Source organism: Chionomys nivalis, chromosome 22 (assembly GCF_950005125.1).
Source record: "Chionomys nivalis chromosome 22, mChiNiv1.1, whole genome shotgun sequence".
NCBI classification, from domain to species: domain Eukaryota; kingdom Metazoa; phylum Chordata; class Mammalia; order Rodentia; family Cricetidae; genus Chionomys; species Chionomys nivalis.
This window is the reverse complement of record NC_080107.1, coordinates 1,800,182-1,817,351: the sequence shown is the minus strand read 5'-3', so window position 1 is coordinate 1,817,351 and position 17,170 is coordinate 1,800,182. Positions and strand designations below refer to the sequence as shown.

Genomic DNA, 17,170 nt, shown 5'->3' with positions numbered 1-17,170 from the left:
TGGACTGAAGACAGGCAGAAGGCAAGACTTACAGCTCATGATAGGCATATCTTGGGGGCTTTGGTGGAAGTCTATCGCTTAGAATAATTCTTGCTAGTGTGCCATGTTCTTAGAGGTTTTTATCACTCTACCTGTGAGCCTGTGTCCTAGACCCGAGCGATTGCTTTCTTGAGATTTCTGTCTCTAGTGGAAGAACACATAGATGTGACTTGAGGGTATATGAAGGTTCCATAAAACTGAAATAGCCCTACTTTGGAAACGGTAAGAGGTGCAAGGGATTCATTAAACTATAATATGGCTGTGGAATGGGGTATTGTACGATATTGAAGATGATATCAGAGATTTTCCATCACTGTTGATTGGAGGGGAAAAGATACCTATGATAGTAATAATTTTAGTGTATCTAAATTTAAATATTTGTCTTGAAATACCTTTTTATAGATGAAGATATATGCTTTATGTTCATGAGAGCCTTCTTTAGGATAGAAGCCAAAAATATTAGCAGAGCTTTGTGTGTGTTTGTGTGTACATACATGCAAAATCATGGGGGCACTCATCTTACTATGTCTTTTACTATCCTTTGCCATTTTTAAGAATTTCATGTGACTTGATATTCGTACATATGTTTATGCTACGGCAGGAGTGCCTAGGAACATAACATATGATTACAGTGTTTGCTATAGTTATTTAGCAATTTAAATAATTGAACTGAAAAACCTGGTTTAAAATTACTTCTCCACATCTGTGATATGATAACTAACAGTGTTCACAGCAAACTTTAGACATTTACAAGTCATTCTTTTCCTTTTTTAAGATTTAATTTCAAGTCTATGTGTATGACTGTTTTGCCCGCATGTGTGTATGTGCACCATGTGTGTGCAGGGTTCATGGACAGCAGAGAGGGTGTCCTGGGACTGGAGTTACAGATGGTTGTGAACTGCTAAGTGGGTCCTGGGAACTGAGCCCCAGAACCCTGCAAGAGCAGCAGGGACTTTAAGCACCGAGCCATCTCTCTCCGGCCCCACACATTTTTATGACTGGCTAACATTCCTAAGCTGTAGCAAAGACAAGAGGTAACTGCAGTGTTGTCAAAGTGTCTGAGTAATCAAAGGTACACTATCCTTTGAACTCAAAGAGGTTCACCTGCCTCTGCCTCCTGATTGCTGGGACTAAGGGCATGCCCCCTCCCCCACCATGCAAACACACACACACACACACACACACACACTATTCTAAACCTGGCAGGATAAAAATACGTTTTCTCGTATTAAAAACAGTCTGTTGTGTTTCTGACCATTCTCAACATTCTTTTCCAGGTAATCGCGATTTTGCCAAAGACGATCCCCTGGAGTTCAAGTCTCACCAGTGGTTTGGAGCCTCTGTGAGGTCAAAGCAGGATAAAATCCTGGTAAGTCTTTACGAATTACCTCACGTATGTAACGATAGTTTGGGTGGTGCGCAAGACTTGTTATATGTTCAAGTTGGGTTGGCCAAGGGCACGAGGTATAATGAAATAACAGCCGTGATCCAAGGCTGACCGTGTGAGCGTACTGTCCCTCATCCTCTCCCGAGATTACCGTCTTCTTCTCCCTCCTTGCCTTCGCTCCACGGTCATCACCGCCAGTTTATTTCTGTCCATCACATTTAGGAAGAGAATGGCTTTGGCTAATCAAATGCTTTCAATTTTTTTTTTAAAAAAAAAAAAACACAAAACCCCCAACAAAACAAAACAAAAACCCCAAATAACAAAAACCCCCATCAAACAAACAACTGTAATCCACCCTCTAGTCTTCCGTTCTGCTGCAGCCCTCTTCCTCTGCCCAGACAGTTATTTATGTCCTTTTAACAGAACCATCTCCATTCCCAACGTTCTCCTCCCAGGAACCTGAGCCATACACGAGAAGACAAAACCAAGGTCACTCAGACTTCAAGGTTGTTAAAACTTTACTGCTACATCGTTTTGAAAGAGATGTTTGTTGTGCTCTTTTACTTTCTGCATGGATACTTAATTCTTTCCCCTTGGCACCATCAAACAATTCCCGTTCTCCTGCACACCTTTTTTTTTTTTTTTAAATTAAAGCAGTTTTATTTTGCTTGTATGTCTCTGCACTACACACGTGCAGTGCCAAGGGAGCCTCAGCTCCCCTGTTACTGGAGTTGCAGACAGCTGTTAGCTGCCATGTGGGTGCTGGGGACCCAACCTGGCTCTTCTGGTGAAGCAGCCGTCTCTGAGCCCCTTCTGCAGCCATCTCTCCTCCCCACACACTTTGTAGCTACCCCCTCACCACCCTGAGCCATGATCTCACTCTGTAGCTGGGCTATCATTGAACTCCCAGTCTTCCAGCCTTTACCTTCCAAGTTCTGAAAGGACGACGGCCTGCCTCCATGGCAGAATTAGTCTTTTTCATCTCTTGGTTTATGAGGCTCTGTATGCTCATGTTTTATTCCCTCAGTTTGCTCACATTTTTGACGTCTCGGTAATGATCCTTCTTCAGTTACTAAATATTGGAGTGTCTTTGAGCTCTAGTAATGGCTCCATTGTTTTCCTAAGCTAAATTGTTTACCTAGATGCTCCTTTCTTGTTCCATATCCGTGAATACACACTGTATATATTAATCTCCCAATCAATATCTCTAGCTATTAGTTGGGCCTAAATCCTTAAAGACATATCCCTAAATTATCTACCTTCTCTTCTTAGTTTTCTAATAGTCTACTCTGAATGGCTGTGGCTCAAGTGGGATTCTTGTTACCCTCTACCAAAGAGAATGAGCAAACAAGCAGAGGTCACTTATTCCTGGATGACTTCTCTGGAATGTATGGCTTCCCACTGCCTTCCAGTGATCCCTATCAAAACATATCCGCCTCCAAAAGGCCTCATCTATCAATAGATCTCCATCTTTGTGATCTGCCCTGCAGAGAGCCACCACCATCGCTCACCCAGGCCAGTGCGATTGTTCTTCTCATCTGTCAGCTTCCTCAAGCCCCCACCACAACCTGTTCCGCATAGCAAGACTTAAGGGGATCAGCATTTCACCCTCTCGATTAAAACAGTAAAGTGGCTTTCTATCCCCGAATTTGATCGAATTGACATATAAGTCTGACTAGAGCCAGGTTTGTTGTCAGTAGGGTTTGCTCTGATAAACACAGGCACCGTAAGCAACCCGAGGAGGTTTATTTCAGCACACAGTTCCACTTTACAGGTCATTATTTTAGGAAGTCAGGGGTGAAAACTACAGGCAGAAGCCATGGAGGGTCCTGCTTACTGGGCTGCTCCTCATGACTGGCTAGGCCTGATGTCTTATAGTACTCAAGATCACCAGTCCAGGGCCGGCCCCACCCACGTGAGTTGTGTCCCACATCAATCTTCAGTCGAGAAGATTCCCCACACGCTAATTTGGCGAGGGCATTTTTTTTTCTGTTGAGGTTCCCTCTTCCAAAATGACTCTAGCTTTTTTCAAGTTGACATAAAAATTATAGGCTGTCCTTCCATGTTACCTCAATCCATCTTAGACATGTCAGTGACATTTGTTTTTCTGTTTCTTTCACATAAACCATACCTAGTCTTTTCCATTTTAACCAGTGTTTATGTCCCTTCTACCTGGAGAGTGTTTTGTTGATTTTTATCCAGCCATCCCCTTCCGTTCAGTGGTCACTTTTAATTTCATTTTTACTTACCATTTTTTGTAATGTGTTATTGGGGTATTAGGGGAAAGCTGCTGAAGAGTTGGGATTTCAGTAGGTTATGAGGGGACCCATCAAGTGTTAGCATGTAGAGCTGAAGGTGTGAGAAGGGGCATGTGAGGAGGAAAGATACACAGAGCAAACCACAGCTCAACACGCTGCTCGTCCTCTCTGCAGAGTCGGGGACATGCAGAGAAGTCACGGCTCTTGCTTTAGGTTCCACAGACTGGAGATGAAATAGTCCAAGGTCAGAGTCTCTTAAAAGTTAGTGTAGAAATATGCTGAGCTTTCTTCCGGCCACTTAAACTGTTGAACTTTTGGAAGTTTTGTAAGCCATTAAAACACTCATCACTTCACCGCTCCTGTGAGATATTGAAATTGGACCTTTGGGAAGTTTATTTGGAAAGTCCATAGAAGAAGCGCGGCGCCCAGCAGGGTATTTTTTGTTTATTACTCTCATTTCTGGCTGCATCACTGCGGGGTATCTTCTGCGAGCTCGAGGATGTGATGGAGTTCAGGAATTGACTCAGGCTGTGACCTTAAGTTCAGCGCGTAGCGTCTAGAAATAATTTACTTGGAGCGAGAGCTCTGCCGACTTCTGAAAGCACAAATGTGGACTTCAGAAAAATCTATTCCTGATCTTACCTGAAGTCAGATAATCTTCAGAAAAATCTATTCCTGATCTTACCCGAAAGGTTTAGAAGGACAGAGAATCTAAAACAATACTTTAATTTTTAAAAAATGATTTATTTGGTTTTTTAATTTATTTTATGTGTATTGTTGTTTGGTCGGCATGTGTGTCTATGTGAGGGTGGATGCCCTGGAACTGGAGTTACAGACAGTTTTGAGCTATCATAAGGGTGCTGGGAGTAGAACCTGGGTCTTCTGAAAGAATAGTCAGCTCCCTTAACCACTGAGCCACCTCTCCAGCCCCCTCCCTTTTTTTAAAAAAAAAAAAAAAGATGGGGTTTCTCCATATAGCCCTGGCAGTCATGGAATTCGCTCTGTAGACCAGACTGGCCTTGAATTCACAGAGATCCACTTGCTTCTGCCTCCCAAGTGCTGGAATTTCCACCATCGCCTAGAGGGAAAAAAATACTTCTATTAATATCTTTATTCACTCTTGAGATAAAGCAGAGAGTAGTTGTGAATTTTCAATGCTTAGATGGGGCTCTTGTGCTCTGAGTTAGCGTAGGTAGGTGGATCGTTGATTTTGAGAGGATTCTTGTATCATGGACCAAACCTTTGTTTCCAGGCTTGTGCTCCGTTGTACCACTGGAGGACGGAGATGAAGCAGGAGAGAGAACCTGTTGGAACTTGCTTTCTTCAGCACGGGACAAAGACTGTTGAGTATGCTCCGTGCAGGTCAAGTATGTACGACAAACGACACCTGCTTTTCACAAGAGGCCCAGCAGCCCAGGTGTTATGTGTGATGCATGTGTGTGTGTGTGCCTGTATGACGAGATATGTAGTCATCGTGGGGTTGACCAAGCAATGGAAAAGATTCTGCTCATGCAAAGAAACTGCAAAGGTGAATGAACCATGCTTACAGTCTCTAAGAACTCAGTGTGGTCATCTTTGTGTGCGTGCAAAGAAACTGCAAAGGTGAATGAACCATCCTGACGGTCTCTAAGTACTCAGTACGGTCATCTTTGTGTGACGATTGTTATCTGACTGTGGAAGTCTGTTATTTCCAGCCACAGCTCGTGAAAAGATGCTCCCGTGAACTTTTCTCCAGGGGAAATGGGCATCACGGGTCAGGCCTGGAGTCTACACTTTCAACAGGTTCTGTAAGGTAGTCTTGTTGACCACAAAGTCTGAGAACCACGGCCGTAGATGAATAATGATGTCAAAAGTAAAACGTAAACAAAAGATGTCTTTCTGAGCCCGTTCACAAAGGAAGGTGAGGATAGCGTTAGTCAGGCTTTACTTCCATTGGAATTTCCATTGACAGTGAACCCTGCGTGTCTATCGGTTATCCCAACAGTCTCTGGCTCTTCCCTAATTTAGTTGAAATCCAAAAGAAAGTCATATCCAGGCGATTCCAAGCAGGTATCATTTCAGTTGCTCCTTTCTCTGCATATCTTTCTTCCACTGGAGAACCCAGACCCTTTGCAAACCTACTTTTTGTGGGATTGTCCATGACTTTACACCCTCTTTACACCAAAGACACAAACAGAGATTGTCCAAATGCAGTGTTGTCTGGTCTGTAGGGCATATTCTGCAAGATGATGCTTCACCTATGACCATAGATAGTCAAATCCTATGTGCCACAAATTTTTTTTTATGAATTGTTTATTTAGAGTAATTTCCTAAGTAGTAATTTCAGAACATTATGAACAGCAGAACTGTGCCAATAAAGGCGACTCCATGTAGTGTTCCCACCCAGTACCTTTTGTTTTTTTTAAATAATGCTCAACCAAGTTTGTTGAAATATGAGCGGTGGGGCTGCGTCCCCGGCACCCGGCCGCCCGCATGGCTTTACCCGAAATTATTACACGGAAACTGTATTCTTTTAAATACTGCCTGGCCCATTAGTTCCAGCCTCTTATTGGCTAGCTCTTACATTTTGATCTAACCCATTTCTAATATTCTGTGTAGCACCACGAGCTGGTTTACCAAGAAAGATCTTAACCTGCGTCTGTCTGGAGAATCATGGCGACTCCCTGACTCGGCTTCTTTCTCCCAGCATTCTGTTCTGTCTGTTCTGCCTACCTAATTTTCTGTCCTATTAAAGGGGCCAAGGCAGTTTCTTTTTTACTTAACCAATGAAACAACAGATAGAAAGATGACCCACCTCCATCACAAGTTAAGCAGACAGAATTAGCTATCAAAGTCACAACACCTAAGACTCTTCCTGCTAGATTCATCTTGTCCATGTTAGGTGACATATAACGTTGGGTCAGAGAAATGACATAGTCTTCCAACTTCTAAGTTCTTTGAATCTCCAGGGAATTGCAACTTTTTAAATTAAAGTTAACTACTTGATCATCATCCTACCTATTGTAAGTGGGAAGTAAACACCAAAAGAACGATACCTGTGTAGAGAACATGCTCTGCGTGGCTGCATGGAGAAGGACAGAGCTTCATCCTTGTGGTCGGCACCGTCTTCTCACTACGTTTGTGGTGGTGTTTAGGTCATGGTGCCATCATCTTTGGTGGTCTGTAGAAATGGAAGAACGACTTTTGTATTTTTAACGTCTATATTTTAAACACACTCTCATTTTGAAACTCCATAGCTATGAGGAGGAGGCTAATCATTGTGTGTCAGTGAAGCTGATCTAGAACACATATGCACATACTTGCACACAAACACTTATAGACTAGTGCACACACACACACACACACGCACACCTGTGATCTTTGTTCTTGTATGAGAAAAGCAGAAACTGAGACTCAAAACAGGTGAAGCATTTCCCCTCACCTAAATTCCTTGCTACTGAATGGCCAAATAAGAATTTAAACCCAGGTAGTTATTTGTTATCTTTTTGGTGCTAGATGTTCAGTCCAGGGTCTCATGTTGTCAATCACTTTCACCCTTGAACTATGCCCCTAGACCTCTAGGTCTGCCGTATCCTAGTAGAACCCTTTCTGGCATTATTAACCAGAGACTCCGCTTTCCCTTTCAGCTGCCTCTGAAGAGCACTCTATTGACGAGTCCTTGTGTATCTGTTTCGTGATGTTCCATTCATTTGCTTTAGACATAAAAATTATGAAGTGACGAAGCTTTAATTTCTGAGATACTTAGCATTCTAACTATAGCAATCTATGATTTGTGAACCTGATTTTAAAAATATTATTTTATGGAACTAGGTGGTGGTGACACACGCCTTTAATCCCAGTACTCAGGAGGCGGAGGCAGGAGGATCTCTGTGAGTAGGAACCCACCCTGGTCTACAGAGTGAGTTCCAAGACAGGCTTCAAAGCTACACAGAGAGACCCTGTCTTCGAAATCAAAACAAAAATTTTAAAAATCCTATTTTATAGAAATATAGCCACACCCATTTGCTTAGACACTATGTAGAAAGTTGAGTCATTCTGGAGCTGACATACTATATGTCCCATTGTTTCCTGAATTATTTAACTGTCTGGCTCTTTTCAGAAAAAGTTTATAGAACCTGGTCTAACTAAAACATCTCAAAGAAAAGCATCATAAGACATATAAGTAGAGAAATACCTTTCTTTAGCAAACCAGGTTACAGTACATGCTGTTTGGTCAAACCTTTGAAATGGGAGACACCTGAAGGCTCCAATTAGGAGGGGGCCAACCTATCCAGCAGGGACCCTCAGGAGGAGGAGAGCTTGAGACACTGGGTCATAGCCTCCCATTCTACTGAAGCCCTGTAGCACTGGGTAATTCCCTTAGCCATGCCCAGCCCTGGCTTCTTGACTGGTAGACCACCGATCCTGGCCTAGCATTTTAGAGGTACCATTTGATATTTTATGTTTTACTCATGCTTTAGTAAACTACATGGTCCAGAACAGGATGATTCCAGTTTTTTGAGGCTGCGTGTTGATCTTTTTGTGTCTTCGCTTGTCTTGGCTGTGGTGGTTTATATATGTATTTACTGGTATTTGTTTCTGGCTTTTTTTTTGGGGGGGGGGGTTGGTTGCTGATTCATTGGTTTTGTTTTTGCTTTTTTTTGTTTGTTTGTTTTGGTTTTGTTTTTTATCATGACCTCTGTGTATAGCCTGGATAAAGAGCTTCCCTGCCTGTTTCCCAGTTAATTCTTTATTGCCTGTGGTTACTTCTGGTTTTCAGTGACACTATCCATGACCATAGTTGGCCTGAAGCAGGAGGCAGATGTCCATCTGTTGAAAAGCTGCCCGAGTCACATGGTGTGAAGACTTATGTTCCCACCATGAGCCTCTGTTCCTGATCTCTAATTTTGATAATAACCGTATTTGGGTATAACATTTTCTCAGCTAAGGTTTCTAGTCTTTTTCTCCCATTTTTTCCTTATCCAGATAATGATGGTCCGGCTGCTGGGAGGGGTAGCCCAGCCCAGTAGTCATCAGGAACGTAGTCGTAGTTCACTGGCTGACCATCGTCAGGTGAACTTAATTTCCCTCAGCGTTAGTCTCCCCTCTGTACAAACAGTGACTGATGATCACATCCTTCCTGAGATGGTTGTCAAACTTGGAAATAAAACGTGCTGTGAGTAGGTAGCTTCTAGTACGTGCCCAGTGCACACTAGTCGACTGTACTGTCCAGTCCCCAGTAGTTGTCCTCTTCCAAGCTTGACAAGCGGGAGAACTGTGGGATGAAGACCGAGCTTCCCACTGTACTACATTGTGCTCGGCAGAAAGTTTAAATTGTCAGACACACCCGGCTTTGTATGTACTGGTTATGGGAATTTTAAAGGAAGCTGTGTATTTCAGCTGGATGTCCCAGGGAACCAAACAAAGCAGATAGTTTCAGAGGAGGAGTGGAAAAGGCATGTCTTCACAGCTAGCCTGACTGCTCCCCAGATGTAGCTCGGATGAAGGAAACAGGCGTGGACTTGAGGGCCAAGAACAATCATTCGATGTGATTCACCAGACACTGGAAACCCCAGCCACAATTTCCTGGTCCCTCTTGGTTAGAAAAATTTACATTAGAATCGTGTTACACTCTTGTGGCCATTTTCTTAAAACAAAAATATTTCATTGTGTAATCTTGGGGCAGTTCCCAGATTTTAAAAATGGGTTCAAAAGATTTGAAGAGATTATCTCACACATGCACACACGCACGCTCGCACACGCGCGCACACGCACGCACACACACACGCACACACATACAGAGTTCTTGGAAGTGATCTCTATTCTGGGTGTAGTATTGCTCATGATTAAAGTTAGCTTAAGTTAGTTGGTTAATTACTTAGTTCAGAATTGGTCACTTTTCCTGAGACATTTAAAAAAAAAAGAAGTAATTACAGAAAAGCAAATTATTAACTGCTGTGGTTGGAAAATACCGTGAGAGTCATGTTTAAGTGAACTTATCTCTGACGACTATAGCAAGAATCGTTGAATATTTTACTCTTCGTAGGACATTAACTTTGGATTTTCCAATTTTAATTTTCTGAAATTCTACACCATGTTATTTATACTTTTTTGTTTGTTTGTTTGTTTGTTTTTGAGACAGGGTCTCTCTATGTAGCCTTGGCTACCTTGGAACTCTATGTAGACCAGGCTAACGTCAAACTCACAGAGATCCTCCTGTCTCTGCCTTCCGAATGCTGGAGTTAAACTCAAGCACCACCACCACCCAGATTAGCTTTTTATTTTTGTCATCATCTATAAAATGCAGACATAGGAAATATGTTAGGACTGTATGGGTCTTTTTGTAGCTTTTCCTAAACTTAGCAAAGACATAGCAACCGTAAGGTAATAGGAAGGAAGAAGGCCTAAGTTTGTGGATGGGCGCTCAATGGTGTTTACTGTGTAACAGGTCACTATTGGTATCTTTCCTAAACACAAGATATGATTGAATAGTGGACATTATAGAGTATATTGAATATCATAATATTTCATGAGACTGTAAGTTGTGTATTTATTTTGTATACTCACAATGTTTGACACACTGTGATACAAGCTATAATCTTCCTGTGAGTTGTGTTCGAATCCAGCGGTGGGGACACCTGCCTTAATCCTAGCACTTGAAAGCCAGAGAAAGGAGGATCCTGACTTTGAGGCCAGTCTGGACTACATAGTGGAATTCTGTCAAAAAACACGATCTTGCCGGGCGGTGGGGGCGCATGCCTTTAATCCCAGCACTCGGGAGGCAGAGGCTGGCGAATCTCTGTGAGTTCGAGACCAGCCTGGTCTACAAGAGCTAGTTCCAGGACAGGCTCCAAAACCACAGAGAAACCCTGTCTCGAAAAACCAAAAAAAAGAAAAAAAAAAAAAAACCCACGATCTTAGCTGATCTTCCTGGTCCTTGGCGAGTGGCCTACACCGTCCACACTTCAATGTCTCTATTTTTGTGTCTGAGATGTAGAATTGTGGTGAGGAGCCTGTGAGCTTGTCTGACAGCGGCCAGGGGCTTGAGTGAGTCGCTTAAAGAAACCATGGGTTCAACAATAGCAGATTTGTTTATTTCATGCTTTGTTTTGTGTTATTTGCTTGTTTTGGGGTTTGTGTATATTTCCAATCTTTTTATTTTAGAAAATATTGATGCTGATGGACAGGGATTTTGTCAAGGAGGATTCAGCATTGATTTTACTAAAGTAAGTTCTCATTCAAGACAGATTCAGATCTTCTTTACTGACTCAAGTGGATTTAAAAATACATGGTCCTTACTTCAGCTTCTTTATAATTATCATGTTTTAATGAAAATAGTTCTGAAGCCATCTGTTCATTTTGCTATTCTTTGACTTCTGACATTCCTCCTTCATAAACATGGCTTGTTTGAACTGGTGAGACTGCCCAGTGAGAAAGGAGGAAAGTAGAAACTCCATTTAGTAAATGACTGGTAACTATGATGGCATTAAAGTTTCCAGGGCAGACGAGATTGTCCCAGCCAGTAAGGGCACTTGCTATCCAACCCTGATTGATAACTTGAGTTCAATGCCTGCTTTCCATATGAACTGATTCTACCAATTTGTCCTCTGATCTCCATATGTACACCTCCCTTACTTATATTATGCTCAAAACACACTCACTCACACACACACACGGGGACTCACACATTAAAGACACATTCACACACTTATGCATACACATATCACACACACATTGACACATATATACACACACACTACACACACATTGACACACATATGCACACACAAGCTACACACAGTACACACACAAAACACATGTACACACATATGCACACACAAACTACACACAGTACACACAAAAAACACATGTTCACACACATATGCACACACATACTACACACACATTGACACACATATGCACACACAAACTACACACAGTACACACAAAAAAACACATGTTCACACACATATGCACACACATACTACACACACATTGACACTCACATACACACACACTACACACACATTGACACACATATACACACACAAACCACACACTACACACACATTGACACACATAAGCACATGCACTCACACACATACAGACACGCAACACCCACATATACACATTAACAAACACATACACACACACACTTAAAATTTCCACTTATGGGAACTTATAGAATATTGCAACTTCCTTTTCAACTGAAATTGGTTTTTCACAAAAGCTATCAATAGGAAGTTACAAAATTAGTTTAATTATGTAAAAGCTGAGAACTGTATCTGTTTGCCATCTGTATTTTGTTGGTGCCAAGTGAAGTTAGGAAATTCAATGGTGGTGGAAGGTCTCGTGAGTAGGATCTATTTTTAACTAAACTAAGATGCTCTTAACACTCCGTAGTTTTCAATCTGTCCCAATAAAAATTTCATCAGCATTTTTAAAGACAAACTTTATATATATATAAGCATAAAAAGTATGCTTTTTATGATTTTTTTTGCTCATTTTGCCATCTTTCTGTCAGCTATCTGAACGTTTTGAATATCGAGTTGATGATACCAACCCCTCTTGGGAGAAGCTGCAAATGTAGATTGAGTTAGTAGAGGGTCCTGGGCCCGAGAGGTGGTGCATCTCGCATACCGTAGAGCCAGCACTCAGGAGGCGGAGGCGGAAGGATGGCAAACTCAGGGCTGCTCTGACTACGCAAGGAGACCCTGCTGCAAAGTAACAGCAACTCCTGAAGCAACCACAGCAGTGATAGAAATGAGTGGACAGTTATATGTACATCTAGAGGGGAAAATGCCTTTTCTCTAGCAAGAAAAAGATTTCAAGACACTGTGCACAAACACAAAATACCTTGAATTAGAACTTTGTCACGGGTTTAAAAAATGCTGCTGTTTCGCCAAAATCTCCCCTTGGAAGCCACGCATCTTGTGAGATCCTGAGATGGCTTCCCTTTGGCAGGACATTTTTCAGTGATCACTAGAAAACGTATCTCAAGTGGTCATAAATCTAACATGCGAAGTAAAGAAACCACCTTTTCCTTAGTTTGAAATGGACACCATTCCGCCAGGATGTCTTCCACAGTGTACAGGACAGTCAAGATCTCCCAGAAAAATGTGGCCATGTTAAATGAAGATATTAGGTTTCTTTAGCACCCCTGATAATTATAATTAAGTTCTTAATTTCTTGGAAAAGTACATGCATACTACTGAAACTGAGGTAGCTGAGTTAACAGCATGTTATTTAATTATAATACATTAATTTAAAATATGTAAATATCTGTAATGTTCAGCATCCTGATTTCTGTGTCCAGGCTCATTGTTTTAAGCGTCTCCCTCTGTTCTGTGATTTGATCTAGGCCGACAGAGTACTTCTTGGTGGTCCTGGTAGCTTTTATTGGCAAGGTAGGTTCTTATTTTTCAACTGAATACTTGGCTACTCACTTGCCCATGAAGCATCTTGAATTATATTAAAGAAAGAAATATAAAATATAACTTAAGTGTACAAATTATCTGTTATGCAATATTTTTAGAAAAAATTGTGCTTTCTATGGTATATATTGAATGTGCATATGTTCCAGATAGAAAACAACAGTTTTAAAGGTAAATTTAAAGCAAACATATAAAATCATTTTAAATGTTTTTTTATTGTAAGTTGCATATATTTTATCTTATAGTTTAGAGCTGGCCTGCAGACATACATGTAGCCAGAACACTGAATATGTTATAAATACATCTGAAAAAAAAGAATAAATGAAAAATTGAAGAGTCCAGAAAACCCAGGCATCAAACACACATGCCTGTCTGTGAGGTGTGCTAACTGAGATGGGAAAGTGTGGGTTTCTGTGAGTCATGCAGCGACTGGGAGCAGAATTTAGGAAGGTTTTAGTTGAGTTTTAGTGCTGTCAAACTAACCCAGCATTTAAAGTGCATGTGAGGAAACAGTGCATATTGCTCTCTCATTAGGAGTAACAGTGTGATGGTTTCTCTTTATAAGATGGGTGTGCAGTTTCCTGAGGGAGAACTTAGCAGGGCTGTGGGCTTCCACACCCATCCCTGGGGTTGGGGTACTAAAACAGAGCCAACAAACCTGGGTTTATTTTTCTTCTTACGATACATGCCTTCTGCCCTTCAGTGGAGCGAGGGGAGATAGATGGGTATTCCTGGGAAACAGTGGAAGAGTTGAGATTTTGTCTTTCCCACCATCCCACTGATTTATTTAAGATGCATCTTCTATGATATAGTGATGTCATGGTGGCCTGCAATATACAACTAAAGACTCAATTCACAGAGAATATTTTAGACAGGTGTGTGTGTGTGTGTGTGCGCGCGCACATGTGCACGTGTGTGCAAGTGTGTTTTATGGTTATTTTAGACTACTAATCAGAAAAAGTAATGCCTTGTCAGGATTGATGGTGAACATTAATAAGCCCATCACGCAGATGCTGGGACAGAAGATTTGAGAGCTCGAGGCCAGCCTGTGCTATACAGTGGGATTCTAACCCACAAACATCAGAATGAAATAAACCCCAGAAGTAATCAGGTCCAGCAGGACTTTTGTCCACACAGGGACCGTGCATGGTTTGTACCCCCAAGTCCCCTGAGAAGGCTGTTTCACAAACTCGTGTCTGCTCCCCCACCCCCAGGTCAGCTCATCTCGGATCAACTGGCAGAAATCATATCTAAATATGATCCCAATGTCTACAGCATCAAATACAATAATCAGTTAGCAACGCGGGCTGCACAAGCAATTTTTGATGACAGTTATTTGGGTAAGTAAATGCAAAACTGAGGGGCACGCAACACCAAATGGGTGTTGAATGTTTAGGCTATGCTTATAATTCAGTAATTAAAATGGAAGAAAGCGCTTATTTGGACATGTCTAGTAATAATAACTAACCCTGAAACGTGATTCCTGTGTTCTAGGCACTAAGTGTTTTCTTTCTGTTGCTCCTGTCAACTCCACAAGTCTATAGAGAGCTCCATTCCCACTCCTGTTTTATAGGTAATGATGCTGAGGCTCAGAGGCCACGCTGCTTGCCGGCTGTGGGCTGTGCTGTGTCCTAGCCTAGGTGTTTTGACTGCTGAACTTTAAGACACAGTTTTTTTTTTTTTTTTTGGAAACCACAGGTTTTGGTTTCAGGATTTATGAGTGTTTTTTCTCACCCTTTAAATCACCTTGTTATTTATGGAAACAATTCACACCCCAGAAGTAGGACTTGGTGACTGAGAGAATCTGTTATTCCTTGTCCCTTTTGGGCAAACTGCAGACTTATGGTTTCTAGCACTCCTTCATCTTAGTTTTCTAACAGGGAGCCTTCATTTTGGGTACTTAACTGACTTACTGCCTTTAAAACTTGCTTGTCACATGTACATGAATCTCTACCCCAGAGGAAAGAGAAGCCTCAGATGCTCCGAGGGGATTCACGGTGTCTCGCCTTTCATTCCTGTCTAGGTTACTCCGTGGCTGTCGGAGACTTCAATGGTGATGGCATTGAAGGTAGGCAGAGTTTGGACCACCCTTAATCCTTGTCAAATGCTTTGGGCCACCCTTAATCCTTGTCACATAAGCATTTGAAACACAAGGCACTGAACACTTCGTCAATTTGTAAACATTACTGTGGAATATACAGAAAGAAGAAAGTGTTCGGGTTGGGGATGACCCCTGGTCTCTACTGCAAGTTCTGCCTGGCACAGTGGTTATGGGGCTGTTGCTCTTTCTCTGTCCCTTGCTAGGCCCTGGTAAACCCTGTCTGCGAGGAGAAGCTTTTCCTCTTTCTGGGTTGATCTGTGGCTTGTGGGCACAGCCTGGGAGCCGGCTGTTCCTCCTTCCTCCTTGCCTTGGTTCAGAAGTCAGTGTTGCAATCCCAGACATCACATAGGTCATGCTTCTGGCCCCAGCCACCAGGTTCATTTCAGTTTACTTTGTAGTGGTTTTCATTACTGCAAATACAACTTTTCTTAGTCTCTGCGGAGCTTGATCCTTCTATTCCTGCTTAATAAAATGGCAAGTGATTTGATGTCTCACTTGCCTGTGTGAGGTCCTGATAGTCCTTGAACTCACTCCGTAGACCAGGCTGTCCTTGAATTTAATCTGCCTGCCTCTGCCTCCCCAGTCCACCACATCCAGCATATTTGAGCTCCTTAATAATGTTTTTATGACTTACAAGTTAGGTTTTTATAATTTAAAATGTAAAGATTGCTTCATACGCAATATCAATTTTTAAAAATCTCTATTTTGTTTTCTACTGGATTAATAAAACTTAAAGCACCATGGCAGAATGCCTACACCTGTAAATCCCAGTGTTTGTCTTAAAATGAGTAATTAAGCTTTTATATTGTCCCCCCAGATTTTGTTTCAGGGGTTCCGAGAGCAGCGAGGACTTTGGGAATGGTAAGAGTGATAAAGATACCTTAAACATCTGAAGGCAGGGATTGGGAGAGATGGGTCCGTGATGGGGGAGTTCTGGTTTCACAACCATGAGGACCTCTGTTTGGATCTGGCCTGCATATAAAAGCAGGTCCGTTACACTGTATCCATTGGGCTGTGGGTCTGGGTGTGGAGAGAGTGGATCTGGAACTAACTAATGAGTCTGCACACCAAGGGAGGAGCTCCAGGGTTAGTAAAGTTTGTCTCAGAAAAGGGACACATACACCTGCATTCTTCTCCCCAAGCACAGATCTCCACAAATATGCTCAGAACCCCGCGCCCTGCACCCCCCCCCCCCGTAGCTATCATCAGTTTTACTACATGTCATTTACTTTTGCTTTCCTACACAGGTTTATATTTATGATGGGAAAAACATGTCCTCTTTACACAACTTTACTGGTGAACAGGTATGCTATTAAAATGTCAACCTCCACTAGAAAAGCTCCCTGTGGCATGATTGAGCATCCTTTGGATTATATACCCAAAAGTGGTATTACTGGGTCTTGAGGAGAGTAGTTTCCTAATTTTCTGAGAAATCGCCACACTGACATCCAAAGGGGCTGTACCAGCTTGCATTCAATCGTGCCACAAGGACATGTGCTCAACTATGTTCATAGATGCTTTGTTTGTCATAGCCAGAACCTGGAAACAACCTAAATGCCTCTCAACCAAAGAATAGATAAGGAAAATGTGGTACATTTACACAATGGAGTACTACACAGCAGAAAAAAATAATGACGTCTTGAATTTTGCAGGAAAATGGATGGAGCTAGAAAACATTATTTTGAGTGAGTTAACCCATACACAGAAAGACAATTATCACATGTACTCATTCATAGGTGGTTTTTAAACATAAAGCAAAGAAAACCAGCCTACAATCCACAATCCCAGAGAACCTAGACAACAATGAGAACACTAAGAGAGACATACATAGATAGAAAGTAAAAAAAGACAAGGTCTCCTGAGTAAATTGGGAGTATGGGGACCTTGGGAGAGGGCTGAAGAGGGAGAGAGGAGAGGCAGGGAAGGGAGTAGAGAAAATTGTAGAGCTTAATATATATCAATAAAAATATTT

General features: G+C 41.9%; 1 protein-coding gene across 2 annotated transcripts in view; it reads left to right on the top strand.

Annotated features, from left to right (window-relative positions):
- Positions 1–17,170, top strand: part of Itgav (integrin subunit alpha V) — a 72,130-nt gene that overhangs the window by 22,503 nt on the left and 32,457 nt on the right. For both annotated transcript variants that reach the window (XM_057754790.1, XM_057754789.1), the window contains exons 3-10: positions 1,317–1,408; positions 4,937–5,051; positions 10,828–10,889; positions 13,025–13,070; positions 14,312–14,437; positions 15,121–15,165; positions 16,016–16,059; positions 16,446–16,502. In XM_057754790.1, the coding sequence (XP_057610773.1) occupies positions 1,317–1,408; positions 4,937–5,051; positions 10,828–10,889; positions 13,025–13,070; positions 14,312–14,437; positions 15,121–15,165; positions 16,016–16,059; positions 16,446–16,502 (587 nt within the window). The remainder of the gene's footprint in view (positions 1–1,316; positions 1,409–4,936; positions 5,052–10,827; positions 10,890–13,024; positions 13,071–14,311; positions 14,438–15,120; positions 15,166–16,015; positions 16,060–16,445; positions 16,503–17,170) is intronic.